Raw genomic sequence first — 26,892 nt, 5'->3', positions numbered from 1 at the left:
TTCCCCCCCTTAAAATAACATCAAATTGATCAGAAATACAGTGTCTAGTTTGAGAATCAGATGCCTCACAAGTCCTCAACTGGAAGCTTCATTAAATAGTACAAAACACAAAATACCAGTCTTAATGTCAACAGTGAAGAGGCGACTCCGGGATGCTGGCCTTCTAGGCAGAGTTCCTCTGTCCAGTGTCTGTGTTCTTTTCCCCATCTTACTCTTTTCTTTTTTTTGTCCAGTCTGAGATATGGATTTTTCTTTGCAACTCTGCCTAGAAGGCCAGCATCCCGGATTCGCCTCTTCACTATTGACTTTGAGACTGGTGTTTCGCAGTACTATTTAATAAAGCTGCCAGTTAAGGACTTGTGAGGCGTCTGTTTCTCAAACTAGACACTGATGTACTTGTCCTCCTGCTCATTTGTGCACCGGGGCCTCTCACTCCTCTTTCTATTCTGGTGATTAACATTTTGCTCTATTCTGTGAAGGGAGTAGTACACAGCGTTGTACGAGATCTTCAGTTTCTTGGCAATTTCTCGCATGGAATAGAATTTATTTCTCAGAACAAGAATAGACTGACGAGTTTTAGAAGAAAGTTATTTGTTTCTGGCAATTTTGAGCCTGTAATCAAACCCACGAATGCTGATGCTCCAGATACTCAACTAGTCTAAAGAAGGACAGTTTTATTGCTTCTTTAATCAGAACAACAGTTTTCAGCTGTGCTAACATAATTGAAAAAGGGTTTTCTAATGATCAATTAGCCTTTTAAATTTTTTAAATTAAATTAAACTTGGATTAGCTAACACAACGTGCCATTAGAACACAGGCTATGGTTGCTGATAATGGGCATCTGCATGCCTATGTAGATATTCCATTTAAAAAATCTGCCGTTTCCAGCTACAATAGTCATTTAGAACATTAACCATGTCTACACTGTATTTCACTATGACTGCAGTGAATTAAGTGTGGTTCATCCAATGTCCGCATCATAAAATGTATTATTTCAGTACCAAACCAACCCCTAGCCCGTACCCACTAGGCACCAGGTATATTTGAGAAGAGGTTATTGTTGGTTTGTGATTCAGGGATCCAATATTAATTCAGTGTCTAGTCCAAGGAAGAGTTGCCATCAATGTCATATATTTGGCTACACAGTCATATGATGTATATCTTGTCGTAATTTGTCTAGATTGTCCATGTCAAGCCTACTTTGTACATATTTTGTAGAAACCATAATCAAACATCACTGTCAAAGATCCATGTCTACCAAATGAAACTCACTATGCTCTTTTTTTATAACCTCTGTGTTGCTTCGTTGCTTTCGGAAGAAAACCTTGCATCTCCAAAACTGAGCTTTTCAGGAAACAAAAAAGAGCTATATTTTACATACAAGCACAAAACTTCAGAAGTTGTTTTGAATACTTTTTCTTGGTCCTAAAGTCATAAAATATTCAAAGTGGGGAGTTACCCCTTTCAATTCATCAACAAAAAAAGGTTATTTCAACAGCAACAACGCCTTGCATCCTCTCACTCTCCCCCCCACATGTCTTTTCTGTTTCCTTGTGGTTGACGGTTGACTTCGTCCATTGCGGCCCTCCATCAACACCACCAGGAGGAAAAGAAAGAGCCCCCTCCTCCAGTGCCAAAGAAGCCCGTTAAGGGGAGGCCGATGCTGGGACGTGAGAAGAGCGTCGACTCCGCCTCTTCCACCTCTTCAGCGGAGAAGCACCGGACGGAGGCCCGCAGGCGACTGCTGGCCGCCAAGAGGGCCGCCTCGGTTCGGCAGAACTCAGCCACGGAGAGTGCCGACAGTATTGAGATCTACGTCCCCGAGGCCCAAACACGTCTCTGAGAGAGCGAGAGAGGGGGAGAGGGAGATAGGAGGAACTGCCTCTGAGATGGAGGGGAGGGTTGGGGTCTTCTCGCCATACACACACAGGGTAGGCTGGTCCTGGTGGCAGCAAATCTAGATTAAGTGAGAAAGAGAGGAAACAAGAAAATAAAAACTATTGGGCTGTAGACTATGGGGAACTCTCGTCTCCTCTCACGAGGCTGCCATGGAAAAACCTCAACCGCAAACTTTGTTACTATTGTTAGTACTCTTGATTACAAAAATTATAAAAATGGTTATTGATGATGATATTATCTCCTAAAGAACCTATATCAAGACTGTTTTAGATGTACCTGTATCTTGGCTGTAACAGATCTAATAAGCGGACAGAGTAAGCATTTGTGCTTTCCGCCGCTCCTCCCTGACTCCCTACCCATGCCTTGGCCAACACGTAGTTTGCACGACGCCACCATGTGGTTTAATGTACACACTTACTCAGAGGAGCACACACACACGCTTCAGACCCTCAGCTATCTATGTCTTCCTGGTGCTTTTTTGTTTGTTTTTATTTGTTTTGTAAGAGCCCCTTGCCTGCATTCAAAGCAGTTCTAGATTCTTAAGAGGTTTTGGAGAGCAAGGAACCGAGAACTAAGGGTGGAAATAACAAGTATCACCACTTGTATAAGTGAGATCTATTGAAAAGCACAATTGATGTTTACTTAGTTCATTTTTTGTTTAAAAAAAAGATGTATTTTTATTTTTTATTTATTCAACATTTTAGGTACTTTTTAACTGACTCAAAACATACTCAAAACATACTCACAAGTCACAATATTTTCTGGAATGTAATTTGGATATCCTATTATTCCATTGAGATTATATAGTTTTCTGCCATTTTAGTTTTAGGATGTATTCATCAGCCAATGTCCACAGTCCCATGACAATGGCCACGCTTTGTACATTAATTTCTTTGTATTGCTCTGTGAATTTATTTCTAGGTCATATTCATTATGCACTTAATCAGTTTCACCTTTTGCTACAGTGTGCCCTAATGAATAATATCATGGTGTGGGTATATCAGAGCAATTGAATATAATTCAGGTTTGAGTGAAGGATCAGGCCCCCATTGAGAACAATCCCACTGTGCAAAATGTGTTTAAGTCTGCATTGTTTCCTCGTTGTTTCAATATCCTTTACCAGCGTAATGATGTTGCATCATTGTGGCTATTTCATTGAACATTTAAAAAGCCAGTAGGTTTTTAAAGTAGGTACTTCCAGCAACTCAAGCTGGGTTGCAGCAGCAGCAATATCACAGGAATTGAAAGGTTAGAGGGCTTTCTTTCCCCCAACTTCTGCCCAGCGTCTCTCTCTGCAATGAACCTTTTGTTGTTTTGTCGTCACTGTATTTCAATGAGTAAATTAGTTGGCACGGATGCAGGTGCGTTTCCCACATGGGACCCTCACTCAATATACATGGAAAACATGTGGTCCATTCCACCGTGAAATTCCAGTCACTCCAACCATGATTTGAAATGCCCTCCTATAGAGAATTTAAATGGAATTACGCCCAATTTGGACTTGTAGTTAAGCATTAATTAACTTTGACTAATGGCTGCACACTGCACTCGGCAATGGGAATTTGATATTGATACGTTACACTGAATATTCGGTACTACTATAGGTATTTGCTACTGCAGGTAGCCGAGCGGCTAAGAGCATTTGGCCAGTAACCGAATGGTCGCTGGTTTGAATCCCCAAGCCGACTAGGTGAAAAAATCTGTCTGTGCCCTTTAGCAAGGCACTTAAGCCTAATTACTCCTGTAAGATTAAAATCATGTAAGTGTAATATATTTTTCCACATCATGGATCTTGACCAGACACCCTCTTGGAGACAAGGGAAGGGACTAGGAGAGGAAACCCTGTCTGACTATTGAGATGCTTCAGTGACACTGTGTGAAACCAGGAAGTTGTTATTTTATCTTCCTATTGGTCATATTTTGCACTACATCTCAAATGTCCATGACACTTTTGGAGGGAACAAATTCATCCTGGAATGAAGAAGAAACGCATAGTTTTTTAAAATTGTTCAACCATATTGCTATCTACCATTGTTGTTTTTGTTAAATATCATCCCCAAATGACTACACTTTTTTAAAATTGAGACAAATCATTAAATCTCTATTACATTACATAAATGTAATTTGTTTGCCATCCTTTGTTTTTGAAAATGCTGTTGTTGGTACAAAAAAAGAAATGCATTATCATTGTGCCTCTATGGGAAGTAAGTATAGTGATATCAAAGCTGATTCACTCTTTTAATAGGTCTGTGAAAGTGGAATGGGGTCTAATGCACTGCATCGTAGGCATCACTACAGACCTGGGTTCGATACCAGGCTGTGTCACAGCTGGCTGTGACCGGGAGACCCATGAGGCGGCGCACAATTGGCCCAGTATCGCCCAGGTTCGGGGAGGGTTTGGCTGGCTTGGAATTCCATGTTCCATCGCGCTCTAGCGGCTCCTTGTGGCGGGCCGGGCGCCTCTCTCGCCGCCTTCCTCCTACAAATTGGTGCGACTGGCTTCCAAGTTAAGCTAGCAATGTGTCAAGAAGCAGTGTGGCTTTCGGAGGATGCACTGGCTCTCAACCTTCACCTCTCCCGAGTCCGTAGGGGAGTTGCAGCAATGGGACAAGACTGTAACTACCAATTGGATATCACAAAATTGAGGAGAAAAAATTACAAATAAAAAAGAAAGTGGAATGGAAAATGGTTCCAGGCAAGTGATTAAAAAATTGTAATCTAACAAAACATTATATCAAATGTATGTATATAGCCCTTCTTACATCAGCTGATATATCAAAGTGCTATACAGAAACCCAGCCTAAATCCCCAAATAGCAAGCAATGCAGGTGTAGAAGCACGGTGGCTAGGAAAAACTCCCTAGAAAGGCCAAAACCTCAGAAGAAACCTAGAGAGGAACCAGGCTATGAGGGGTGGCCAGTCTTCTTTTGGCTGTGGTCGCAGTTGTAAATGAGAACTTGTTCTCAACTAGCCTACCTGGTTAAATAAAGGTGAAATATTTTTTTTTTAAATAAATAAAAATTACGACCTACACCGGCAAAACCCAGACCACACTGGGCCAATTGTGCACCACCCTATGTTACTCCCAATCAAGGATGGTTGTGATTCAGCCTGGATTTGAACCATGGTGTCTGTAGTGACAGCTCTAGGACTGAGATACAGTGCCTTAGACCACTGCGCCACTCAGAAGCCCCAACATGTGTGTTTGCACTTGTTCAATGGGGTGTAGTTAACTATATTGAATTCAGGAAATTAATATTCTGACACACAACACCATATTTGCGGACCAGCAGTGTATGGCAACAACCATGTGAATCCTCTTCAAATCAAATCAAATCAAATGCATTTATATAGCCCTTCGTACATCAGCTGATATCTCAAAGTGCTGTACAGAAACCCAGCCTAAAACCCCAAACAACAAGCAATGCAGGTGTAGAAGCACGGTGGCTAGGAAAAACTCCCTAGAAAGGCCAAAACCTAGGAAGAAACCTAGAGAGGAACCAGCCTATGAGGGGTGGCCAGTCTTCTTTTGGCTGTGCCGGGTGGAGATTATAACAGAACATGGCCAAGATGTTCAAATGTTCATAAATGACCAGCATGGTCAAATAATAATAATCACAGTAGTTGTCAAGGGTGCAACAAGTCAGCACCTCAGGAGTAAATGTCAGTTGACTTTTCATAGCCGATCATTGAGAGTATCGCTACCGCTCCTGCTGTCTCTAGAGAGTTGAAAACAGCAGGTCTGGGACAGGTAGCACGTTCGGTGAACAGGTCAGGGTTCCATAGCCGCAGGCAGAACAGTTGAAACTGGAGCAGCAGCACGGCTAGGTGGACTGGGGACAGCAAGGAGTCATCATGCCAGGTAGTCCTGAGGAATGGTCCTAGGGCTCAGGTCCTCCGAGAGAAAGAAAGAAAGAGAATTAGAGAGAGCATACTTAAATTCACACGACACTGGATAAGACAGGAGAAATACTCCAGATATAACAGACTGACCCTAGCCCCCCGATACATAAACTACTGCAGCATAAATATTAAAATGGTCAAATATCAAATGATCATAACATATTCTCTGTTTGTGGTTGAGAGATCAAGAAAGTTTGAGTCTCACTGTAGGTATTTGATTGTCCAAAGTGGTGTAGGGTGAAGTTGCTGAGTATACTAAACATTAGGACTACCTTCCTACTATTGAGTTGCAACCCCCCATCCCCTTTTGCCCTCAGAACAGTCTCAAGTTGTCGGGGCATGGACTCTACAATCTACAAGGTGTCAAAAGGGTTCCATAGGGCTGCTGGCCCATGTTGACGCCAATGCTTCCCACAGCTGTGTCAAGTTGGCTGGATGTCCTTTGGGTGGTGGACCATTTTTGATACACACAGGAAACTGTTGAGCGTCAAAAACCCAGCAGTGTTGCAGTTGTTGACACAAACCGGTGAGCTTGGCACATACTACCATACCCCGTTCAAAGGCACTAAAATATTTTGTCTTGCCCATTCACCTTCTGAAAGGCACACATACACAATCCATGTCTCAATTGTCTCAAGGCTTAAAAATCCTTATTTAACCAGTCTCCTCACAATCTACACTGATTTGAAGTGACATCGATAAGGGATCATAGTTTCACCTGGATTCACCTGGTCAGTCTATATCATGGAAAGAGCAGGTGTCCTAATGTTTTGTATACTCAGTGTATTTCTGTGTTACTTTCTTGGTTGTGCGAGAAAACACATGCGGTTTTCATGACTAGGGCATACACATGGCTAGGGCATACAGTAGTGGCTAGGGCATACACATGGCTAGGGCATACTCATGGCTAGGGCATACACATGGCTAGGGCATACAGTAGTGGCTAGGGCATACACATGGCTAGGGCATACAGTAGTGGCTAGGACGTACACATGGCTAGGGCATACACATGGCTAGGGAATACAGTAGTGGCTAGGACGTACACATGGCTAGGGCATACAGTAGTGGCTAGGACGTACTCATGGCTAGGGCATACAGTAGTGGCTAGGGCATACATATGGCTAGGGAATACAGTAGTGGCTAGGGCATAGTCATGGCTAGGGCATACAGTAGTGGCTAGGACGTACACATGGCTAGGGCATACAGTAGTGGCTAGGACGTACTCATGGCTAGGGCATACAGTAGTGGCTAGGACTTACTCATGGCTAGGGCATACAGTAGTGGCTAGGACGTACTCATGGCTAGGGACATACAGTAGTGGCTAGGACGTACTCATGGCTAGGACATACAGTAGTGGCTAGGACGTACTCATGGCTAGGACATACAGTAGTGGCTAGGACTTACTCATGGCTAGGGCATACAGTAGTGGCTAGGACGTACACATGGCTAGGGCATACAGTAGTGGCTAGGACGTACTCATGGCTAGGGCATACAGTAGTGGCTAGGACGTACTCATGGCTAGGGCATACAGTAGTGGCTAGGAATTACTCATGGCTAGGGCATACAGTAGTGGCTAGGACTTACTCATGGCTAGGGCATACAGTAGTGGCTAGGACGTACTCATGGCTAGGGCATACAGTAGTGGCTAGGACATACACATGGCTAGGACATACAGTAGTGGCTAGGACATACACATGGCTAGGACATACAGTAGTGGCTAGGACATACACATGGCTAGGACATACAGTAGTGGCTAGGACATACACATGGCTAGGACATACAGTAGTGGCTAGGACATACACATGGCTAGGACATACAGTAGTGGCTAGGACATACACATGGCTAGGACATACAGTAGTGGCTAGGACATACACATGGCTAGGACATACAGTAGTGGCTAGGACATACACATGGCTAGGACGTACTCATGGCTAGGGCATACAGTAGTGGCTAGGACATACACATGGCTAGGACATACAGTAGTGGCTAGGACATACACATGGCTAGGACATACAGTAGTGGCTAGGACATACACATGGCTAGGACATACAGCTTAATTTGTTTTCTTTACATTTCTTCTCCTTGTCCCCCCACATTTGTTGTGCTGCATCAAATGGCCAGCAAATGAACATTACCTTTCCCTGCTAATCAAATAGTGGTTCTTATGTTACAATGGTTCCGTCGTTTGGAAGATTGCAACACCAGGGTCTCTGCATGGGCCACATACTATGTGTTCACTTGAATAAAAAGGGTTGCTTGTTACCTAGTTGCTCCATGTCTCTTTTAAATTTGTCGTTGTATTTCCCCCCACCAATGCAAAGCTTGAGGCTTTGCATTGAAAAGGCCTGGCTGTATTGGCCATCATCCACTCCCTCCTGGGAAGAGATCTCTCTTGATTGCATGCTATTGTTTGCTGTTGTGTGTTTGCCTAAGCTGCTGATGGCCCCTTTACTCTGCTTAGTAAAAGGCTCTCAATGGCTCTGGCCCCTCCCTAGTTGAGGCATCTGAATGCTCCTCCATTTGAGCACGGCTCCAATCGTTAGCGCCTCCAGTCTTAGTGTGACAGTGGTCTGTCGTTGGTGTGATCCTTTACCAACGAGGGGGTTTGTGTGACTGCGTCTGTTAAATTGTGTTCTTGATTTGCTGTTGTGACCAACGAAGTTAGTACTGGCTATTTGTTTTTCCATTGCTAGTCCTGGAACAGTCCTAACTATTTTCTGATGTTCTTGTAGTCCAACGACATGTACTAGGATCTGGACACAATCTGTTATAACATATAACATGCTTTTTTTAACCATATATAGGATTCCCGCTAGATTGCAAAGAGATGATTTACATCGAATGGAGTTAAAAGAAAATAATGTAATTTCCATACAGGATTTACCCCTGTGTTTTACCCAGAAGGCTCAGACCTTTCTGTTTCCATCTACGTTGGCCAGCACCCGTGTTTCACTGAGTCATGGCTCCAGCGGACCTGCTCTCACTTGGGGCCAAAGCCCGGCCACTGGTACTTCTCAGCTGTCATTTACATAACAATGGTTAACTGTGGACTTTATTACCTTCTCATAAAGCAACAGTTTTGATTATACAGAGGTTGTTGATTCTGCTCTTCACAAGTCCTCACTGTCAGCCCTAGCTAAGGAAACAATTTCCCTAGTATAACATAAGGGTGTATACACTAGTGTAACGCTGATGTTACAGTCAAAAAGCAGACTGTATCCATATTGATAGCATTGGATGTCCCCATCACTAACCTGGGGAGTTCAGGGATCCTGAGTGGTGCAGCGGTCTAAGGCACTGCATCGCAGTGCTAGAGACGCCACTACAGACCTGGGTTCGATCCCGGGCTGTATCACTACCGGCCGTGGTCGGGAGTCCCATAGGGCGGCGCACAATTGGCCCAGGTTTGGCCGGGTTAGGCCATCATAGTAAATAAGAATTTGTTCTTAACTGACTTGCCTTGTTAAATAAACAAAAATATATAAAAAGTTGGTGGTACTGTTCTAGCCCTCCAAAAACCCTCTCACACATTGATAAAGGGCAGTTGGAAGTAGTGTTCCCAGGTGGTCTCCCATTGAAGCTCTAACCAGGCCCAATAGCTTCAGACGAAAGAGATCGGTTGACCCTATCAGCTCTATTTTGATTTGAGTTTAAATAATTCAATATGCATATGGGGAGATTGAGAGAGAAAGGTATGTCAAGGACAGAAAGCTATTACAGGGTGACAGAGAGACAGTTCGCTGCTGCTCTGAACTGCAAAGACATTAATATGTAAATGACAGAAACTATCTCACTGAGAGACTAAGGGGTTTGTCTCATACATTTAACAAGGCCCTGGTCCAATACACAAACCAGAGGGCCACCTAGGCCTATTTCATCAAGGTCCTGACTCTCTGTGAAAGATCATATCCTATGGCACACTGTTGAAGTGTTTTAAACCATAGTGACATGCATATAGTAACCCTTCATTTTGTTGTTGTATGCTATTGTTTTGGAGATATATGCCTAGCCTAAGAGCATTGAATTGCTTTATTTATTCACATACTGTCGCATTTGCTTAAAATTACAAGGCTATTTATTCACTTTCCTAGTTTCCAGGTGAAGTGGCTGTGGAATTTATAAATGGCAGTTGGAAGTACTCTAAAACCAACAACAATTTCATCATGGTCTCTTTGGTGTGGATTACACGATGTGTGTACTGTATATTGAGTTAATGTGTTCTATGAAACTGCATTTGGCCATGTTGTTTCTATGTGTTAAGTATTCACTTGATATTCCTATGCGTTATAGGCCTACCAAACAGTACATTTGTAGCAAACCTGACAAGGAAGAGATGTTTTAGACTGTCTTATAATTCACAGCTCTTATATTTTCAAGACTTACAAAATGTGTAATGTGTGGCCATGGTCTGGGTCCTCTTTATTTAGTGTTGCTGTTGGCCTTTCACACCCTAACTCCCTATACTTCAGCAGAGTTTTTTCACCATTTATTTTTAGGAGCTTTCACTGCACATGTTTTGACCCAACACACCTCTGCTGTTCGTAAGTGTGAAATATTAGGGGAGGAAACAATATTTTTTGGATGTGTTCACTATGGAATTCTGACTGCAGAAAAATGTCCTGTACATTTTTTGATAATTTCGAACTTCTAGAGGACATGACTGTTGTGGTGGACACTTGCCATAATCGCTTGGAGAATACAGCCAACTAATAGCAAACTAATTTCTGTGAGAGTGAAGTCCCTCTGAACTGATTTACAGTACATTACTCTCAACGCTAGGCTTTAACAAGACTTTTGAGGGGTTGTTGGGTCACAGCATGCCGGAAAGGGTAGCCCAAGGTAAGGGTACATGTCAACCCACTCCCCTGGTTCAAAGGCCTACAAAGTAAAAAAAAAAGAAGCCCCCTCCTGAATTGTCTGTGCACTGTGGTTTGTACCCTTGGCCTACAAGGGTTGGGAGTGTAGAAGAACCAACACTCTTAGCAGAAGAGATATGTAGCAATTCTTTTTACTATAACAAACAATAATTAAATATTTTATGAAACAAGCATATATTTTATTGACTAGGATTTGTTCAATATTGATAATGCTTTACAAGTTAGGCTGTGTATGTCAGGGTTTTGGTTTAGTATAAAGGGTTGAGATAAAATGTGAATGAGTGGTTGTTTTGTTCATAAAATGAGATTTACTATGATTCTTGTATTTATATCTACTCTGGTAACATTAATGCATATTGTGGAATACCAAATTAAGTAAAATTGGTATATGTTAAGATTTTATGATATAATTTTATGATAAAGCAATTCCATAGCCTGGTCTCTGCTTGTGCTGTGTCTTGGCTTGCCAACTACTATGGTCATTGTCAGGCAGCACAAACAGATCTGAGACCAGCTAGTAATTCCCCATGTGCTAATCAATTTATTTAATTTTTTATTTAACCTTTATTTAACTAGGCAAGTCAAATCACATTCTGTTGTAAATAAAAATGAAATCTGAATGCAGAGAACCACTCCATCTTTTACAATGCTGTAGATTTATTTATACAATTACAATGAGCTCATTTGTTAAAATATGTACTGTAAAATACTATGAAGAGAGAATATCATTCAATAAAATGCACACAATACTTTCTCAAACCGTTCACAATGGTCATTTTGTTAATCCTCTATCAGGTTGATGGTGTCAGAGATGATTTTATTATAGTGAGTAATGGGATTATTATAATCTACACTAGGCTATATAGGCTAGTCTATAATCTAATCTAGACAATCTAGAGATTGTAGTCTGTCTGGTGCGTCATTTGGTTAGTCTTCCACACCAGTGACTATTTACATTCTTGTCACATTGTATTATCACATAATGCAAATTCCTACCTACAAAAATTAAAATACTAAAATAATATTGCCTGAAATGTAGATATTTTGCAGTGGCAACCACAAGCTTTCCGAGGCAGCCCCACGTACAGCACCTAGAGTATTTTGCTGCATATGAAAGAGGATGGGCGCAAGGTGAGAAAGCTTCGACTTTCTCCTGCAGTTGTTGGGAAGATTCTGCTGTTCTATTGACCATACTTTTTACTGTTTTATTACTGCATCCATTAGTGGCCGTGGTCCACTGTTGCTGTCAAGATTTTTGATCCCGTTTATGTAACAAGAAAACATGATCGTTTCGGTTACATAATAAACGCATATTCCGAGTACATGAGGAAACCCCCTTGGTTTGCTGGCCACTATAATATCTTGGCAAAAACAATAGTTCGTGTGTGTTAATTTCAATAATGTCGGAAACAAAACAACATTATTCAATAAAATCTTGTACTGGATTTTGAATTAAATGCTTCGCCTGTCAGTCACTCAGGAATGATGACACGGCATGTCTACTGGAAAGAAAGAGCCGTGATTGGATCGCGCAGATACAGGAGGCGGGATCATTCCATCTTCTACTGTCAGATTGGTATAGAGTTGGCTTTGCTTCTGCAGGTAAAAAGAACTGAGCGACACAAATTATGAAACATTTGTTCTAGCAAGACATCGAAACGCGATAGAACAACAGCACGCGTATGTCGCAAGAAAAACAGATTTGAAGCCTTGAAAAGCAAAGTAAAAGCGTGCAACACCTTTGGCGCTTGGAAACAAAATCTCGCTTTGTCAACATTTAGCCGGGGCACGCATTTTACAAGGAACTTCGACAGCTGCGTGTTTTCGAGCAAGCCATCAACAAAGAATGAAACCCCTAAAACGAGGTAGGCAGAAATGAACCATGTTATTTTTATTTCCAGGTATTAATTGTTGCTCTGACCGTGTCTGACGGTTTGCCTGGTGTACTCGCCCCTTGGTGTTAAATGGAATGCAGTTTTTTGTTGCGAGCAAATGCAGCGTGTGTTTGTTTGAATTTGGAGGGACAGCTAACCAGCTAGTTATCTTTGGAAGCAAGCATGGTGTCCATCTGGCGGAGCGACAGAACAGTCCTACATGCGCTATGGCGTGCGTTCAAAGGGTTCTTTGTACGTTTGCTACGTGACGATGGGAAGATGGCTAGCAAACTTAGTCAATGTTTTCTTTGCTCATTTTTCGAGCTCTAACAGGATTTTCTTATTTTCGCTATTTTTTTGCATTTGGAAATTGATTGCTTTCAGCTAGATAACATTGTTCCAGAGAAATCAAAATTAACTGCACTAGACGAGATTGAATGGAACAGAACAGAATACCAATCACTGACGCGAACTTCATTGTTTGCTTTGTAGCCTGCTAGCCTTAACAGCTAGCTTGTTAACTAGCTAAGTTACGTTGGCTGTAATGCCCCTTTCGCCTTGAGGATTTTTGTGAATTTAGCAACTCGATTTCTACTCACGCCTTTGAAGTTTAACGCATTGAGTAATTTAGAAAATATCATTATTAGCTCTAAGATAAGAACGGCCTTTGGCTTTGTAGACAGTTGAGGTTTGATAGAGGAGCAACGTGTGACATGTAAGTTAACTGACTTCAAGCTAACCTCATCAAACTAGTTAGCTCAAATGATCCCACGTTTTATGACCCACCTGGAGTGCATTCATTCGCTACTAGCTAAAATACAGGTCATTACCAGCTGTGTAACGGGATCGCTAGTAACTTTAATTGCTACTTTCAAGCTGTTCATTGGACAAAATATTGACAGCACAACTCAAACCACTGAAAATCCAGTGTTTTTTAGACAGTATAAAAATAACTAGTTTACCAATTAAGTCGTTGGCATATTTAGTTTGCTATAATCAATGATCAGTTTTGCCCTTTCATGCACTTAACACTTTTAAAAAGATTATAGCCGCAACGTACTGTAAACAATTGGATGGACATTCAATTTGGGCATACCAACAAGTGAGGAGTGTCTCCAGGACTCTGAATTTCCCTGGCAAGAGGTGAAAATGGTCCCTTGCACGGTCTATAGCTCGCCCGCCGCTGGAGATGGTGATATGCACACAATCTCCTTTGTAAGGGCAGGCTGCCCCCCGGGGGTCAGATTTCAACCAGAGAAAGACATTTACTGCGTTCTATACCCTGGAAGAGAGCAGGCTCCATTTTGACTTGCCCCCGGGGTTCTGAATGTGTTTTAATTCAATTAATGGCACATCACTTTCATAGTAAGTTGTCATTGATTAATGCTTTTAGTTGTGCTTACCTGACTGCTTCACCCATACTAGGTCTCTAACTCTGGGCGGCATTCTGTCTTCTCCATACATTTCGCAACCATTCACTTCGACCCACGTGAACCACAATCGTCTGGATTGTAAACGTTTAGAAATGTAATTCATCGCCTGCGGTACGGCGTTTGAATATTATTATTATTGTACATCAGCGAAAGACTCCAAATAAAAAATATGCACTTATTGTAGCAGTTTTGGACAGATGCATACCAGCTATGGGTGCCTCCACCTGACAGCACTACACTTCAGAGTTAAGCTTACACACATGTGTTCAGAGCATACTAGGATGGCTAATTGGCACAGGTCAGCCCCTGTTTTCTCTTAACAAGCGTCTCAATTTCACCCTTCATCAAACCTATTTCTTTATAGGTTGGTGAACACAGTACATTGCATAACAAATGAGTGAATGTCCAACCCTGTGAACAGTGTCCACCATACAAACACTGGCTTGGCCAAACTGACCCCCCCCCCTTCCCTCCTCAGCTCTGGAAGAGGAGCAGATACGGGAGTTGTCGTCAGCCATGTCTGACAGCGACCCCTTTGAGGATGACGGCTTTCCCCTTGACCTGTCAGGGGGCGGCGTGGCCTCTGGTAAGCGGCGTCGCCGCGGCAACCTGCCCAAGGAGGCGGTGATTGTGCTGCGGACCTGGCTGTATGAGCACCGCTACAACGCCTACCCTTCAGAGCAGGAGAAACTCAGCCTGTCAGTTCAGACCAGCCTCTCCGTGCTACAGGTGAGTGGACCGGCCTAACATTGTTAAAGCAAAATTAATGAAGGAAAGCCTGCACATGGTAAAATGTCCCAAGTGCCTGTAAGGTTATACTATGTGATTACTGTTAATCATTGTGGCCTTCGTAGTTCATGTTAAGTTCTGATTATGCTGTGGGGTAGATCTCACACCGACCCTAACAAGGCTGGATAGATTTAAACTCGCACTATTTGAACTGTTACAAATGTTTTATACAATTTAGGTTCGGTTTCATCATGCTCCCTTTACAAGTGTAGTGTTGAAATGAATGGTTTACAATGTCCTCCAGTTGAATGGTTCCAGATATGCTGATTAGCTCCTGATCCAGTGTAAACAGTTGATCACAGCAGACACTTGGGGCAAGATGGCCATGACCACCTACTCGCCCTGTCAAAGATAGTTGTTTATCAGATATTGTGTTCTCTATTGGCCTCGTGTGCGGGGTGATAAATGCCGCAGCACCTATAGGCCTACTCCAGGTCGTTGCTAAGTATTCTATGAACAGCGATCCATCCCATGGTATTTACTTCGTACTTATCATCGTACTTCAGCCCTTGGGTGTTTCACAACAGTGTAGCAAATATCCCATGACTGATGTACTACTGTACAGATGAATTTGACACCATTACAGCAGCCCTTGTAGGCCAACCATGTGATGTTTCCTCTTCCCTCCAATACACACTCTCACAACCCAGGAGTTGGTGACATGAGCAGACAGAGCAAGAGGCTAGAGCAGACAGCCGGCCTAGTTTTAACTCTTTATTATGAGTCAGTTGAGCTAATTAATAGGCTCTTCTAGTTGACTTGAAGCAGGCAGACAACCGGGCTGCAGTGTTGTGCCGCTGGCTGTGCACTTCTCTGTGGCTAATTTTTCACCCGAGACTTCTTTAATGCCAACAGTCTGAGGCCCCTCATCTCACTGTGTGTGGGGGAGGTGTTTCCCACTAGAGGGCAGTAAACCAGGCCTAAACGTGAGGGAGACTGAGAATATGTGGACGGAAGTCTATTCTCAAACAACTGGCCTCGGCCCAGTTTTAACACTTTATACTGGTCAGTTGAGCTAATTATTAGGGTCTTCTAGTTGACTTGGCACACACACCAACAAACAAAAAACTTTCAGAGTGACTTGAGATTTATATCTGTAATTTGGCTCTTGATGGAAGCCTAGTTGGGCCCTTGAGATGTACCCAGTTTGTTTTTCCCAGTCATGCAGGCATTGTTAAAGGAACTTCCTCCACTTTCCAGATATGCAACTGGTTCATCAACGCCCGTCGCCGCCTCCTCCCTGACCTTCTCCGCAAGGACGGCAAAGACCCCACCCATTTCACCATCTCCAGGCGGGCAGGAAAAGGTGAGGGTCGCTCATCCACTGGTGGTGGAGGTAGCTCCCCTGAAAGCCCCACCTCGGTCCCCTCACCAGCCCTGCCCCCACTCCGGCCCTCGGTCATCCGGCCAGCCCCCACGCTGGACCTCAGCCTCCTGGGCAACACAGCCACGGCCATTCTGACGGGAGCCGGCTACCCAGGCCAAGAGGGCTGCTGCGTCCAGGCCCTTATGCAGCTGGACATGCACGTTCTCCTGAGGGAGGTCGAGGAGAAGGGCTCTACGGTTATTAGCGCCAGTCCCACTGGTGGGCTATTCAACACGCCACCCCCCACCCCTCCGGAGCTGTGCCCCGGCCAGGACTTCAGTGACCTGAGGCTGCTGGTGGACGCAGCTCTTCAGAGGGCCGCTGAGCATGAGAGTCAGACGCAGGCCACAACAGAGGCCACAGTCTGCAGCAGTGCTATGGGTCTGACCCATCCACCAGAGCCGAGCCAAGCGACGCTGAACTCGCCCAGAGAGCAGAGTCCCACGGAAAAGGCTGTGGTGTCCGCAGTTTCAGTCCCAAGCCCCGGCACGGTCTCTTCAGCACCTAAACTCACCCCAGCCTTTTCCTTCATTCCTGCGCCAAGTCTGCCTCCTCGCCAGGCCCAAATTCCAGCCCTAGTGCCAGTTTCAACCCCTGTCCCAACCTTCATCCCAGCACCAATCAAACCCCCTGTGTCAGCCCTAAGCCCTGTTCAAACTTTCCCCCCTTCACTAACTTTATCCCCTGTCCCAATCTCATCCCCAACTTTAGCCCTAGTCCAAGCACCTCCGCCAGCCCTCACCCCATTCCTAGGCCTTTCTTCCTCCATCCCCAGCAGCAGCAGTGTCCAGAGGGCCCAGTCGGTGGCCAGTGTGTGGAGCATGGTCCACAGCGATGTTCCAGTTCGACAGCCTGGTCCCGTGGCACAGACTCCCATAGCCACAGTGTGGGGGGCGCAGCACACCCTGCATGCTGTCAGCGAGACAGTCAACTAGAGCCATGGCCCACACCCTGGTCTGTATCTGAGAACATATTCCTTTCATCAACCCACTGATCCTGTATGTCTCTGCTCTGCAGTTTGAATATGACAGAACTGTCATATACATCAGACACAGGGATGGAAATACAAGTGTTTTAAAGACTATGCTTTTTTTTAAAGCATTTTTAAAATCAGGACTTTAACAAAATATTTTATCCAATAGAGCCTGTTGCTGGGCAGAAGCTGTCAACTTGTCAACATTCCAGAGTATAGGTTAAATGTGACGTCAACATAAGAACGACAACACAAAGTTCTATTATGTAGTTTTGAACTCTTACTATCTCAACCATTTCCAAACGAGGACGTTTCCTTCCCCTGTTAAACATTTTTTAATGTCTTGAAGCCAGCACCAGCAGATCTAGCCTCATCAGTAGCAGTACCGGACTTGGTTGAATGTATAAAGCGGGACTCGATGACTTTAAACCCTGGCTGTCTAGCCAGTCAATCATTCCCACCAAGGCTAAACAAGGGCGGACTTGGGGCGGAGACAACAGTGTTTGTTTGTTTCAAGCGCTAGTGTCGTGCTCCTCCAGTACAGTTTATGCACTTTAGATTTTAATTTTTTAGTCCGGCCTTCACAATCTCAAGCATTCCGACGCCCCCTTCCCCTCCTCACAATGCCGGAAGACAGGCGGAAGGGAAATTGATTGTACTGCAGTGTGCCTGACTGCACAGCTCCAATGTCCTTCTCTCCTTGCCTTAAAGCAACTGTAAACATGTGGCCACCAGGGATTCTACATTGAAGACACGCACCCAAAATCATCAGTTGCAAAGTATATGAACACTACCATTTTTGTTTTACTTAAAAAAAATATTCATTTTAACCCATTTCCAAAATAGTATCTCAGCAGGTAAGCAGTATTTGTGTGTATATATGAAAGAGGAATGTTTTTTTTTGTATTGCTCTCTGTTATCTTTATGTATTTTGTATAATTTCCTCAGATGGTTTTAGTGTGGATGTGAAGGAGGTGACATCCCTGTGTGTGTGAACATAAGGTCATGTAACAGAACTCCATTTCTGTGGTCGACGCTGAAGGCTTAGCCGGGTGATGCCGTCAGGCTGGTGCCCTACTATGCCATAGTTGATGGATGACGACTGTTAAACATTTTCAAGCTTTTGGGTCATCCTGTTTGGAGAGGGTTTGACCCAAGTAGCAAATCATTGGAGCCTTAAGATCTGGTCCTTGTATTTCAAACCAAAATGTCTTAATTGAAATACTCTTAGTTGTTCCCTCGGATGACAAAGGCTGGTCAGTGTTGTATTGAAGTCATTGATCAATGTTGAGGTTATTGAGAAGCAAACTGTCTGGAAAATGTGACTCTCCTCTCTGTATTTTGTCTCTGTTAGTGGACTATATCCTCTCAGTGTTACTCATTCTTATATGGTTGTAGTTTCCATGAAACGGTCTTAGTTTATATACCACATTTTATGGCTAAATCCTAACTTTTGACACAGCACAAACAGTAGTGAGACCCTACGTCAACACACTGCTGCTGCAAAGTCTTATATTCTGTCAGGTCAGTTCAAACAGGTCTAACTTAGACTTTTCTCTATTCTTTTCAACCCTTAAGCTTTGAAAAGACCATTGTGTTACAATTCCAGAACATGTTTGATCTTCCAGCTAGAAAGGAGCATGAGAAGAGCTTTTTTTGTTATTATTATTAGCCTGGGTTTGTGACGCGCACTGATCCCATTCTCTCCGTCATGTCTCCCAGATATGTAGGCTACCCCTGGATTTCTTTCATACGGCTGGATGTCGGCATTGTTTCCTGATTTGTCGTTGGGAAAGGTAGATCGTACAGGTACTCCACTAACGGAGATGTGCTGAAGAGTTTTAAGGCTCACACACGCTGCACCCAATGTGGATCTAGCATTCTGCCTGTCATTCAGCACGCTGTCTTTTGGGGACCTGCTGTATATTGACTGCCAACATGTTAATGTGTTTCTATGTGTAAAATCGGTGCGCACTCGGTTGGCAAATTATATTCACAGGTGCTAAGTATTCTCGGCCAGCAAACACTTTTGGTGCGTCTGAGCCCTTAACTCCTCCTTAAACAGTTTGGGGGGAAGGAAGGGTTCCTGGTCATAGTGATTTGTAAGAAATTATGGTGTGAATAGATATACAGTACAATTAAGCGGGTACGTGGTTTATTCATTACTACATGCCACTGACTACATGTTACTTGTTGCGATACTGGAAACAACCTGGATACTGGACATTATTTAGAAAGATATATATATATATCAGGTTTTGGATGCAGAATAAACTTGGGTCGTAGATGCCAATGTGAAAATGCATGTAAATTCATCAAGGTCAGGTGTTTTTCTTTTGGCATGAATTGTAGCTGAAATGACAGTGTGTATCTTCTCAATATGACCAATTGCATCCTAAAGATGTTTTTCCATTTCACTGTATGAATCATGGCTGATGTATTGAAAGTATAACTGGCTATCGTGCCTTAAACATGGGATTGAGGGATATACCCCTTCTACATAGAAACTTTTGAATAGTCTGTGCAATATATGCCTTAAACTTTAAATGTGTTTTGTACAAGCATTTCAGAGAATAAAAGTTCTTCTTTTTCATATGCTGATCCATGTGCTTTGTTTCTTTCTATTTATATATATATCTGAACTGTAGTGTCACATTACCATGTCCTTTTGTCTCGAAGCACTAAGATTAATGACACTGAATTTACATGCGCAAGATATTGTACCATGGATGCCCTCCCCCAGTTCTATCCAAGACAACAATTTTCATCTAAGTTGAGTCCAAAGGTCTACTGAACCTTTTTAGATGGTCACCTTCCTGCCACCCAGGACCGCTATACTGGGCGGTGTCAGAGGAACTCCCTAAGTCATAGACTGTTCTCTGCTACTGCATGGCAAGCTGTACAGGAGCACCATGTCTGGGACCAAAAGGCTCCTGAACAGCTTCTTCCTCCCAAGCCATAAGACTTGGCACAGTTAATCTGGATCCTGAGTGGAGCAGGGGTATAAGGCACTGCATCTCAATGATAAAGCGTCACTACAGACACTGGTTCGAATCCGGGCTGTATCACAACCGACTGTGATTGGGAGTCCCATAGGGCGGCGCACAATTGGCCCAGCGTCTGGGTTTGGCCGGAGTAGGCCGTCATTGTAAATAAGAATTTGTTCTTAACGGACTTGAATAGTTAAATTTAAAAAAATGATCAAATGACTACCTGCACTATTTGCATACCCCCCCCCCCTTCACACTTACCCTAGCACAGACTTGACGTACATTCACTGGACTCTAACCACACAATACCTGGATAAACACAAAAAGCAAATTAATTTATATTGATGCCAGACAGTGCATTTGGTCAGTATTCAGACCCCTTCACTTTTTCCATATGTTACAGCCTTATTTAAAAAAAAAAACACTACCCATAATAAAGCAAAAACTTTTTTAAGAGATGTTTGCTAATGTACATGTTTAAAAAAAAAAAAAAAAAAAAAATCACGTTTACATAAGTAATCAGACCCTTTACTCAGTACTTTGATGCAGCGTTTTACAGCCTCGAGTCTACTTGGGTGTAGTTAGGGTCGTTGTCCAGTTGGAAGGTGAACCTTTGCACCAGTCTCAGGTCCTGAGCTCTAGAGCAGGTTTTCATCAAGGATTTCAGTACTTTGCTCCGTTCATCTTTCCCTAGATTCTGACTTGTCTCCCAGTCAAGTGGGAGAATGCTGAAAAACATCCCCACAGCATGATGCTTCACCGTAGGGATGGTAATGGCCAGGTGATGAGCGGTGCCTGTTTCCTTCAGACGTGACGCTTGGCATTTAGGCCATCTTGGTTTCATCACTCCAGAGATTCTTGTTTCTCATGGTCAGAGTCCTTTAGATGCCTTTAGAAAAACTCCAAGCGGGCTGCCATGTGCCTTTTGCTAAATAGTAAAGGCCTGATTGGTGAAGTGCTGCAGAGATGATTGTCCTTCTGGAAGGTTCTCCCATCTCCACAGAGGAACTCTGGAGCTCTGTCGGAGTGACCATTGGGTTCTTGGTCACCTCTCTGACCAAGGCTCTTCACCGATTGCTGTTTGGACAGGTGGCCAGCTCTAGGAAGAGTCTTGGTGGTTCCAAACTTCAATTTAAGAACGGAGGCCACTGTGTTCTTGGGGACCTTCAATGCTGCAGAAATAATTTGGTACCCTTCCCCCGATCTGTGCCTTGACACAATCTTGTCTCGGAGCTTTACTGACAATTCCTTCTCATGGCTTGGTTTTTGCTCTGAAATGCACTGCCAACTGTGGGACCTCATGTCCAATCAATTTAATTTACCACAGACACACTCCAAGTTCAAGGATGATCAATGGAAACAGGATGCACCTGAATAGTTATGTAAACAAGGTATTTTTATTTTTTACATTGGCAAAAATATCAACCTGTTTGTCTTTGTCATTACAGGCTATTTTGTGTAGATTTAGGATTTTTCATTTAGAATAAGGCTAATGTAACAATGTGAAAAAAGTCCAGGGGTCTGAATACTTCCGAATGCACTGTACATTCATATTCCTTCACATGCTGCTGCTACTCTAGGTTTATATATGCAGTCACTACCCCTACCTACATATTACCTCAACCCATACCCCTGCACATTGACTTGGTTCCAGTGCCCCTTGTATATAGCCTCGTTATTTAGTTGATATTTTACCTTTATTATATTTAGCTTTTTTTGTTGATGCATGAGGTGAAACAATATTAATGACCTTTAAAGTTGATCTGCATTAGGAGAAATGTCCCCACTGGCTGCCCCAGGCGCATTTTTGGTTTTGCATCGTCATAAAACAAATCTGTACATAACACTTCTCTCACGTGCAATGATGGGGGTGTTCACTGTTTGAAGTAACATATTGTAATATCGCAAACGGGGTGGCACTTTCACTGCTACTGATTTCAGCTAAGACTCAGTGACTCAGTGGTGCTAGTGCTTTAACCTGGACCACTTCTTTTGATCATACATTTTTATGTCACATGCTTCTTAAATGACAGGTTGTAGACTAACAGTGAAATGCTTTCTCGCGGGTCCTTTTCCAACAATGCAGAGTTGAAGACATACAGTAAATATTAAGTATTCTTCTCAAAGTGGTGTGAAGTGTCACAACTGCAATGTAAGAGAATATCAATCAGTTTATATTTTATTTTCTCTGATAGAATATTAAAAGGTATTGAATGCTGCACTGAATGCAGCAGGACATTGAACTTACTCATCTGGAATAAAGGACACAGGGGAATGTCACTTCAGGGTCCTTCGTTAGTCCTATACAGGCATGATCATTTTCCCTAAACAATAATTCAACCCAAACATGATTATACCCGAACACAACCAAGCCCAACCTCTTCCTTCTGTTCTCTCTTATGAAAGAGCAACGAGTAAACAATTTCAAAAGGCTGACTTTCTTCACGACATCATCCCTCGCTTTCTTGTACAGGTCTGACCCTTCATGTTGAGTGTTATCTTGAATGAGGCTGTGGTGCATCAATGCAGGCAGTTGGAATAGACCTGACCAGATGACAAGGAGATATGACTAGCCCTGGGAAACATGTCCAACGAAAGAAGGGTGGAATGATAAGCATTTAAGCAATGAAGGTAACATACAACCTGTCAAAAACATTACATTAATAGAATAGAAGAGAGTCCATTACAATGTGGTTTTCCAATACAGCTCCTGGATAGAAGGTGCAGTTCTTTACAGAGGTGGTGCTGGTGTGAGGCAAGAAGAGGTACTTGGCTGGTACGTAGTGCGGAATGCTTTTTAGGGGGAGTGGGGCACACATACAAAGGCGTTCAGTGCATCTCAAGAGTCTAATATTGCTTCCTTTCACCTTGTCACCTTTCCTGGAATGGATTAGAGTAGAGCAATTTTCAGATCACTGGGAATCTCAGAAAGGATACAGAGAGGAAGCCACCACAGACTTATTGAGATGCACTTAGCTGAGATACACTCCTCAATGGATAATCACCATTGACTATAAAAGAGAAGTCCATTCCATCTAAAAAAGCACTGTGTGTGCGGGCCGCAAAGCAGTAGTCTCTCCCTACATGTCGTCCTTGTCCTTAGCTCCGTGTTTGAGGATGCGGGTGAACTCGGCGTAGTTGAAGTTGCCCTTCGTGTCGATAGGCGCCTCACGGAACAGCTCGTCCACTTCCTCATCAGTGAAGCGGTCGCCCATTGTGGTCAGTAATTCTCGCAGGTGGTCCTCGTGGAGCACTCCTGCAAACGGGAGAGTGAGGCGGGTCATCATCTGGCTCTTTCCTTGATTCTTCTCATCCTCTCTCCTTCTCTAAACATTGGAGAAGAAGGTCCGAGTGGGGGGACCTTGAACCTTCCCAATACGGTTGAGAAGGTGGTAAGAAGAGAGGCTGAGAAGAATCGAGGATAAGAATTTTTTTTTTTCCTTTTAAGTGTTTGACATTATTGTGAAGGTGAATGCTAGTGGTTGACATTGAAGAGTGGTTGACATTGAAGAGTGTTTGTGAGTGTGCGTGCTCGTGTGTCTCACCAGAACCCTCCTCGTCGAAGCAGGCGAAGGCGTTGCGGATAACGTCCTCGGGGTCGGTGCCGTTGAGGCGCTCTCCGAACATGGTGAGAAACATGGTGAAGTTGATGGGCCCCGGCGCCTCCGCCATCATCCCCTCCAGGTACTCATCTGACGGGTTCTTACCTGGGGACCACAACAGAACACTCACACCATAGTCAACATTAAGTGGTAAAATATGAATTCTGTTTGAAGGTAGACATTGAGGAAATATAAATATTATGATTCAATCCCCATTGGGACATACTTTCGATGTCCGTTGAACCAATATTAAATTGACTTATGTGCCCGGTTGGACGTTATTACCGGTCTGCATGCTTATTGTTAGCGCTCTATCTGACAGTACTGGTATTTAACTGGGAAACGTTCTGTTGCTATACATCTCTAAGGTTGTTTTTGGGAAGGATGTTTCAGTCGAGAATTGATGATTATACGCTCGTTAGGTTTTGTATATAGAATATAGTCAACCCACTAACAACAGGTTCCTATGCGTTCCCCTTTGGACTATGTCTTACCCAGTGAGGCCAGCATGTCATGAAGATCCTCCTTGTCGATGAAGCCGTCTCGGTTCTGGTCGATCATGTTGAAGGCCTCCTTGAACTCCTGGATCTGAGACTGGTCGAACATGGCGAACACGTTGGACGTGGCCCTCTGGGGCCGCTTCTTGGTGGTCTTCCCCTTTGCACGTTTGCTCGACATGATGGTGGTTGGATGGGCCTAAGGCGTGCAAAATAGGATATGGATGGTTACGGTTGGATGAAAGATACGACTCCCCAAAGTGGTCTGTTGTATTGGGGAAGAGGATGGTTCTCATCTCTCCCACGGGAAATGTCTCCCCCAAAAAAGATTGAATAAAGAAAAATGCCCTTAATTTATCATGGCACAAGAGTATAAATGCAAAAGCCTGACAGTGATGATTTAGTTAGGCCTACATGTCAACCTCATCAGCGTGATTGCGATATGCACTGAATAGGATCATACATGAGCAAAAATGTACATAAATTGTCTAGGTAAGGCTAGGGACTTCACTTGGTGTCAGAAAATTGGTTATTACTTAGTCTCAATTATTCAATTTTCAGTCTCTGCATTGGTGCCAGATGCCATCGACCTACAAATTACACTTTCTCTCCGCACCAAAGATTCAGGTTGTGCCACTGCTAACTGTCATCTGCAGTGAGCAGTGTGAAGAGGTCACAAGATAGCCACCTGGTATCCTGGAGAACAGGCCAAACTTAGACCCGTCACTCAGTGTGCGTCATTGACGATGTGTGCACAGGCGGGGATAGTGCTGCTGGGTGGTGGCACATCAGAATACAGACTGAGCGAGAGCCAATACCACACAGGAAGTAACATGTCATTAAGGTTGAGTCATTTAGAGGTATAATGAGTTCATTGACTGCCAGACTATGACATAATGCATTGAGAGCCACTGAAGCATGTTATTCATATCAATGATTCGCTTAGACTCAGGGACGCTCTCCACACAAAATCTCTTCCTCATGTTGGATGACTGACAGAGAAACAAAATATACTCTCTCTCTCTACTGGCATGTGGTACAGGAGATAAAATAACTGGTAACCAAGATATAAAGCAGGCTACCATAACATCATTTAGCAAGCCTTATTTGAGCATAGATGGGAACGACGTGTGTGTTTGCATGAGTGTGATAGAGGTAGATCACAAAATCATGGCCGTTTTCAGCAGGCACAAATTAGAGATTGTTTTTAAATGTCAAAACGTTCTCATTGGGGCAATGTCAGTTGGTACCAACATATTTTCTACCATTTCATCCCTACTGAACAAGACCCAGTTGTCCAGTGACATAACCCAGTCAAATGTTAGGCAATTGACAAGTCTCTCTCACTCAGTGTCTCCGCTTGCTATTGGAGGTAATAGAAGATGTAAGGGAGTTGTCACTGGCGAACTGCTTGCTCATTGTCCAGTTTCATTTTAAAGAATTAAGGAATTTTAAGATTTGGGCCTGGGGGCAAATGTTTCTTCTCAGAAGTTCTCTGTCCTTCTCTTTTCCATGCGTTTATAACACATCACCATGACTTGGGGGCTGTTCAAAAATGAGAATGTTAGAGGTGAATCTCTCAGGGTTGAGTTGCCTGATTTCATGTAATATTTCACATTCTTGTAGAGGGATGACTAGATCCCTATGTCATTGTAAGCACATCTTGCAAAACCATTTAAAACGGATCAATTAGTCTTGTCCAAACCCTCATCTCATTCTAACTAACTAGATCTATAGTCTGAAGCCACCTTGGAAATGTGTTTCCCAACTTCACTCTAGAATTAATTTCTAGGCCATTATTACTTCACTGCTTCTGCAACCAATTGAATTCCTCAGGTTTCTCGACTGATCATCATTGGTTTGTTATTCTCTGGGATGTACTGTGTGTTTATCAGTGTACCAACCACACCTCATCTCTGCGGTCAGGGCCCCACTGACCAGACACACACACGAGCAGTTATGTCAATCACTGTCTTGACCTAACCTCTCATCACGGACACCACTACTACTTCTGAGGGGTCAGCACTGGGGAAGTTCCTAAATGTGACATACTTCAACAGACCAAACCAACCTTTCGGTGTCTAAAAACAGGTAAACATAAGGCTCTAGATTAGAAGTGAGGCAGTTCCATTGCGTGTTTTCATTGTTCCCCTCTAATCATGGACTGATTTAGACCTGGGACACCAGGTGTGTGCAATTCATTATTAGGTAGGACAGAAAACCAGCAGGCTTCTGACCTCTTCGAGTAGGAGTTGAAGAGTTGAATACCCCTGCTCTAGTGTTTAAAAAGCTCTATACGGGGCACAGAGTGGTGACAACTGGTCAAATCTTAATTCCACAGCACCGCGATGAGTAGCTCCACCAGATGACCCTAGACCTGTGACTGGTTGCTTTAGGCATACAAAAAGAACTCAGAAACCCTATCCAGCCCTCACCTTTAACGCAGCTTTTACAAATGTTGACATTTTCCCATACAATTCTGACTAATGTTTTAAAAGTGCCACATCTAATACCAACATAAAATCCCTCTAAGATAAACAACATTAAGGAAAATGTTTTTAAAAATCCATCTCACCTTGGCTTCAGGTGAATTGTAGATGTTTTGGGGAGTTCTCTGAGGCCTTCTGTCTGGGTCTCAGTGCTTAGTTGGAAGGGAAGCAGGCAGTCCCACTGAAAAGTTTGTTTAAAG

The 26,892-nt window shown here is 43.4% G+C and overlaps 3 protein-coding genes across 4 annotated transcripts in view; 2 read left to right on the top strand and 1 right to left on the bottom strand.

Moving 5' to 3' along the window:
* The window catches only part of LOC118400563 (disks large-associated protein 4-like), a 238,377-nt gene extending 234,355 nt beyond the window's left edge, over positions 1 to 4,022 (top strand). For both annotated transcript variants that reach the window (XM_052473932.1, XM_052473933.1), the window contains one exon: positions 1,604 to 4,022. In XM_052473932.1, coding sequence (XP_052329892.1) covers positions 1,604 to 1,843 — 240 coding nt within the window. In that variant the 3' untranslated portion in view covers positions 1,844 to 4,022. The remainder of the gene's footprint in view (positions 1 to 1,603) is intronic.
* An 8,182-nt stretch (positions 4,023 to 12,204) lies between these two features.
* Positions 12,205 to 19,715, top strand: LOC118400562 (homeobox protein AKR-like). The gene is made up of 3 exons (XM_035797540.1): positions 12,205 to 12,544; positions 14,465 to 14,715; positions 15,976 to 19,715. Exons 1-3 carry the CDS (start codon positions 12,526 to 12,528, stop codon positions 17,074 to 17,076), a joined length of 1,371 nt encoding a protein of 456 aa, XP_035653433.1. The 5' UTR covers positions 12,205 to 12,525; the 3' UTR covers positions 17,077 to 19,715.
* Positions 19,716 to 21,477: 1,762 nt separating this feature from the next.
* LOC118400561 (myosin regulatory light polypeptide 9-like) lies at positions 21,478 to 26,892 on the bottom strand. Its single transcript, XM_035797539.2, has 4 exons — positions 26,779 to 26,892; positions 24,201 to 24,402; positions 23,650 to 23,811; positions 21,478 to 23,360 (listed from the first exon to the last, which is right to left on the bottom strand). Exons 2-4 carry the CDS (start codon positions 24,382 to 24,384, stop codon positions 23,185 to 23,187), a joined length of 522 nt encoding a protein of 173 aa, XP_035653432.1. The 5' UTR covers positions 24,385 to 24,402; positions 26,779 to 26,892; the 3' UTR covers positions 21,478 to 23,184.

The sequence above is a fragment of the Oncorhynchus keta genome, chromosome 21 (genome assembly GCF_023373465.1).
Source record: "Oncorhynchus keta strain PuntledgeMale-10-30-2019 chromosome 21, Oket_V2, whole genome shotgun sequence".
Lineage (NCBI taxonomy): Eukaryota > Metazoa > Chordata > Actinopteri > Salmoniformes > Salmonidae > Oncorhynchus > Oncorhynchus keta.
This window is presented reverse-complemented; position numbering and strand designations above follow the sequence as displayed.

Bases quoted from the DNA above. Each gene is read 5' to 3' on its own strand.
- LOC118400562 (XM_035797540.1), top strand. The intron at 14,716-15,975 runs GTGAGTGGACCG...TCCACTTTCCAG, and splicing joins CCAGCCTCTCCGTGCTACAG to ATATGCAACTGGTTCATCAA.
- LOC118400561 (XM_035797539.2), bottom strand. From the start codon at position 24,384: ATGTCGAGCAAACGTGCAAAGGGGAAGACCACCAAGAAGCGGCCCCAG. The intron at 23,812-24,200 runs GTAAGACATAGT...TGTGGTCCCCAG, and splicing joins TGACATGCTGGCCTCACTGG to GTAAGAACCCGTCAGATGAG. The intron at 23,361-23,649 runs GTGAGACACACG...TCCCGTTTGCAG, and splicing joins CTTCGACGAGGAGGGTTCTG to GAGTGCTCCACGAGGACCAC.